The sequence below is a fragment of the Penaeus chinensis genome, chromosome 29, assembly GCF_019202785.1.
Source record: "Penaeus chinensis breed Huanghai No. 1 chromosome 29, ASM1920278v2, whole genome shotgun sequence".
NCBI lineage: Eukaryota > Metazoa > Arthropoda > Malacostraca > Decapoda > Penaeidae > Penaeus > Penaeus chinensis.
The window spans coordinates 27268868-27273867 of record NC_061847.1 but is presented as its reverse complement, the minus strand read 5'-3'; the positions used below and the strand labels follow the sequence as shown (position 1 = coordinate 27273867).

Here is a 5000-nt window from a genome sequence, read left to right as displayed (position 1 = left end):
CCAATAATTCACAAGCATAACCAACCCTACGCCATGAACCACAATGTCATCGTCAATCACCGATAACGTTCTTATTTTGTATTTCCTAATTGATCCCTCTATGTATTCCCTCTCGTAATTATTCCCGTATCTTCCTTTTATTTACTACAGCCAGCGCGAGGGTTCCGAGCGTATCCTGTTGTGGTGGTGTTGGAGGGGGAGATGTTTGTGACGTCATCACCCTCCCGCTTCCCCGGCCAAGACCTCGCTGCCGTTGACGTCATCGTTGTCTCGGTTAATTATCGTACGAATGCTTTCGGTGAGGGACGGTTAGGGCTCAAACGGGTGTGTGTGTGTGTGTGTGTGTGTGTGTGTGTGTGTGTGTGTGTGTGTGTATGTGTGTGTGTGTGTGTGTGTGTGTGTGTGTGTGTTTGTTTGTGTGTGTGTGTGTTTGTTTGTGTGTGTGTGTGTGGCGAGAGAGAGAGAGAAAGAGAGAGAGAGAGAGAGAGGGGGAGAGAGAGAGAGGGGGGAGGGAGAGAGAGAGAGAGAGAGAGAGAGAGAGAGAGAGAGAGAGAGAGAGAGAGAGAGAGAGAGAGAGGAGGAGGAAGGAAGGGAGAGAGAGAGAGAGAGAGAGAGAGAGAGAGAGAGAGAGAGAGAGAGAGAGAGAGAGAGAGAGAGAGAAAGAGAGAGAGAGAGAGAGAAAGAGAGAGAGAGAGAGAGGGGAGAAAGAAAAAGAGAATGAGAGAGAGAGAGAGAGAAACTAAACTGTTTACCGCCATCATTCTTAACTTTCTCCCTCATCTCGCTCTCTTTTCCTCTCTCACCTTTTCCCCTTTTTAATTCCCTAGCAACAGTACTTCTCCCGAACCTTTCGCAACATGAAGAGGCTTCTCTTCAGTACGAAGCCAATACCTCGCTACCTTGTGATTCTAATCTCAGGGTTTTCCAGCTGATATCCCACACGTTTCTCTCTCTATCTATCTATCTATCTATCTATCTATCTATCTCTCTCTCTCTCTCTCTCTCTCTCTCTCTCTCTCTCTCTCTCTCTCTCTTTATCTGTTTATCTATCTCGATCTCGTTCTCTCTCTCGCTCTCTCTCTCTCTCTCTCTCTCTCTCTCTCTCTCTCTCTCTCTTTATCTGTTTATCTATCTCGATCTCGTTCTCTCTCTCTCTCTCTCTCTCTCTCTCCCTCTCTCTCTCTCTCTCTCTCTCTCTCTCTCTCTCTCTCTCTCTCTCTCTCTCTCTCTCTCTCTCTCTCTCTCTCTCTCTCTCAGATCTTACATTTTCATCCAAAATCACGGAACTATAAAGAAAGAGAGAAAAATCTCGACAATAAGGTAGCCGGAAAAACACTTTATTGATTTAAAAATGAAATACGTTACGGAAGAGTTTTCCTTCCCGGGCCCACACTTTCACAAAAATCGCTGATTGCGTAAAATTCCGTCAGCTGTTACTTTGAAGTTAAAGCTATCATCTCTCATTTTTTATTACGTTATTTTTTTTTCGTATTCTTCTCTCTTCTTTTTTTTTCTCTCCTTTGTGTTATTGACTCGCATTTCTCTCTTTTTTATGTTGCTGTATCTCATGTTCTTTCTTTTTCATGTTATTAATGCCTATTTTCTTTTTTTACGTTATTATTTCTCACTTTTTTGTGTTTTTTTTCTTTTCTTTTTTGTATGATCATCTCCCATTTTTCTCCTTTTTCAAACAAAAATCTTTAATCTTTCTCTCTCATCACGATATTATCTCACCCTTTTCTCTCTATTACGTTATTATCTCTCATTTTTCTCGTTTTTTTTTTTAATCATCTCACACGTTTCTCCTTCTACGTTAAAAACTAATTTTTTTTCTCCTTCTTTCTCTTGCGTGCATCAGGCTTCCTGTCATGGGAAGACGCGATCCTCCCCGGAAACCTCGGGCTGCGAGACCAGTCCTTGGCGCTCCAGTGGGTGGCGGAGAACATCGACAAGTTCGGCGGCGACCTCAAGAGGGTCACGCTGCTGGGGCACTCCGCCGGCGCCGCCTCCGTCGCCTACCACCTCGTGCATCCGAGGGGCCAGGGTGAGGGGGGGAGAGGTGGCGGGGGTGAGGGTGAGGGTGAGGGAGGGGAGTGGTGGAAGAGGAGAGGGAGAGGGGGGGAGAGTGGGAGAGGGTGGGGGAGGGTGTGAGGGTGAGGGAGGGAAGAGGATGGGAACAAAAGTCCCTCTGAAAGGGCCAAAAAAGACCCCTAAAAATCTTTCTGAAAAGTCATTTGGAAATCCCGATTTTTTAAAAGTCCCTCTGAAAAGGCCTTTTAAAATATCCAAAAAATCCTTCTGAAATGTCCTCCTAAAAATTCCTTTTAAAAATCCCTCAGAAAACATCTTTTAAAATCCTTCTGAAAAGTCCTTTAAAAAAATCCGGATTTTTTTCTAAGGTCCCTATGAAAAGGCACAAAAAAATCTCAAAAATCCTTCTGAAAATATCCTATAAAGTCCTTCTAAAAGACCATCTGAAAAGACCTCTCTGACAAGACCTACTAAACATCCTCCTAAACAGTCCTCCTGAAACCGTCCCTCTGAACCCGCAGGCCCGTTCCAGCAGGTGATCCTCCTCTCGGGCTCCAACCTCGCTCCGTGGGCGTTGTGCCGGCGTCCGCGGGCGGCGGCGCGGCGGCTGGCAGAACACCTGGGCTGCGGCCTCGTGTCTGGCTCCTCCTTCCTGCTGGACTGCCTCTCGGTCAAGGACGTGAACCAGATCGTGAAGGGGGTCGAGAGGCTCATTGAGGTGATCGAATGGTTTTGCTTTTTATTTCGCTTTTTTTGGTGTCATTTTCGTATGTGTGTTTATTATGTTTATTATCATTTTCGTTTGTGCTTTTTTTTCGTTATCTTCATTGTCAGTTTTGCTTTGTATTACTTTTTATTCTTATTATCATTTTCGTTTGTATTTCCTTGTAAAATGAAGTTCAGCAAACCTTTCTTTAACCCCATACAACAATTAGAACAAACGAAATTCATCATTTATCACTCGCATCCTCGTGGGAAATTCCTCCCTCGCAACCTCGTGGGAAAACTGAATCACTCGCCAATGTTCTCGCCGTCACAGGAAGGAAATCCCAACTACCTCTTCGGCCCTGTGATCGACGCCTTCCTGCAGGACGACGGCAAGATGATGGTGCCCTTGGAGCCCTTCAGGTCCATCAGGGAGAACGCCAACAGGAGGATCCCCGTCCTGATGGGTCTCTCCGACACCGACGGATCCGTCATGCTCTGTGGGTTGCCAGGGCGAAGGAGGATCGCTTCTTGCTGTGCCTGTGTTGCTTTGTGTGTGTGTGTGTGTGTGTGCATGTGTATATATATGAATATATATGAATATATATATATATATTTATATATATATATATATATATGTGTGTGTGTGTGTGTGTGTGTGTGTGTGTTTGTGTATGCATATATATGAATATATATGAATATATATATGTGTGTGTGTGTGTGTGTGTGTGTGTGTGTGTGTGTGTGTGTGTGTGTGTGTGAAAATGTGTGTGTGTGTGTGTATATGAATATATATGAATATAAATATATATATATATATATATATATATATATATATATATATATATATATATATATATATATATGTGTGTGTGTGTGTGTGTGTGTGTGTGTGTGTGTGTGTATGAATATATATAAATATATATATATATATATATATATATATGTGTGTGTGTGTGTGTGTGTGTGTGTGTGTGTGTGTGTGTGTGTGTATGAATATATATGAATATATATATATATATATATATATATATATATGTGTGTGTGTGTGTGTGTGTGTGTGTGTGTGTGTGTGTGTGTGTATGTGTATGTGTGTGTATGTGTGTATGTGTATGTGTATATATGTGTGTATGTGTGTGTGTGTGTGTGTGTGTGTATGTGTGTGTGTGTGTGTATGTATGTATGTATATATTTACGTATGTATATGTATATATATATATATATATATATATATATATATATATATATATATATTCTTCTTCCTCCTCCCCCCAGATATAAAACGCGAGATCACCCACATGACCTACGATGACCTCGCTCGCTACGGCCACGAGATCCTGGTGCCTCTCCTGACCTCGCTCGCAGGCATCAACTATCCTGCTGTGAATAGGATGGTTGAATATGCGTATCTGGACAAAGCGCCGCGAGGAAGCAGGAGCGACTTGGTTCTTGAGATTGTGAAGGTGAGGAAGGGAGGAGGGATAGGGTGAGGGAGGATAGGAGATTGATGGAGGGAATATGGGGTAATGGAGGGGAGGAGGGAAGGAGGATGAAGAGGGAGATAGGATAAGGGAGGATAGGAGATAAATGGAGGGAATATGGGGTAATGGAGGGGAGGAGGGGAGGATGATGAAGAGGGAGATAGGATAAGGGAGGATAGGAGATTGAGGAGGGGAGGAGGAAGGGTGATAAAGAGGGAGATAGGAGAAGGGAGGATAGGAGATTGATGGAGGGGGGGGAGGATGATGAAGAGGGAGATAGGATAAGGGAGGATAGGTTTGATAAAAAGTACGAACAGGACAGAAAAAATAGCAAATATAAGGAAAGAAAATGTAACAAACAATGATATTTACAAACAGAAGGGATAAAGAAACAGAAGAAAGTTCTGATGAAAGAGGAGATAGGGAAAGATGAAAAACAAAAAGGAGAGGAAAGGATAAACGGGAAAAAAATCATGAAAAGGAAAGAAATGAAAGAGAGAAGAACAGATTAATGTAAATGAAAGAGAGAAAGGAAATTCGATAAAGTAAATCAACTAAGAAAAAGAAAGAGATAATTACTTAATTCATGTTAATGGCAGCATTAGCGATATCACTTCATTTTTTCCCGGAGATTTATTTAATTAGTAAGGGATTTATGCCTGGGATTTATTTAATTAATGAGGGATTTATGCTTTTTTTTTTTTTTGCGTGACCTGCATTTCACTGAATTTTATTAATAGATATAAGAGGATGTCGGTTTTGTTCATTATACGTTTTCTTTTA

The 5000-nt window shown here is 42.2% G+C and overlaps 1 protein-coding gene across 5 annotated transcripts in view; it reads left to right on the top strand.

Annotated features, from left to right (window-relative positions):
* LOC125040681 (para-nitrobenzyl esterase-like) overlaps window positions 1–5000 on the top strand; it is a 48587-nt gene that overhangs the window by 31851 nt on the left and 11736 nt on the right. For all 5 annotated transcript variants that reach the window (XM_047635363.1, XM_047635366.1, XM_047635362.1 and 2 more), the window contains 5 exons: window positions 151–298; window positions 1859–2044; window positions 2553–2749; window positions 3071–3236; window positions 4012–4199. In XM_047635363.1, the coding sequence (XP_047491319.1) occupies window positions 151–298; window positions 1859–2044; window positions 2553–2749; window positions 3071–3236; window positions 4012–4199 (885 nt within the window). The remainder of the gene's footprint in view (window positions 1–150; window positions 299–1858; window positions 2045–2552; window positions 2750–3070; window positions 3237–4011; window positions 4200–5000) is intronic.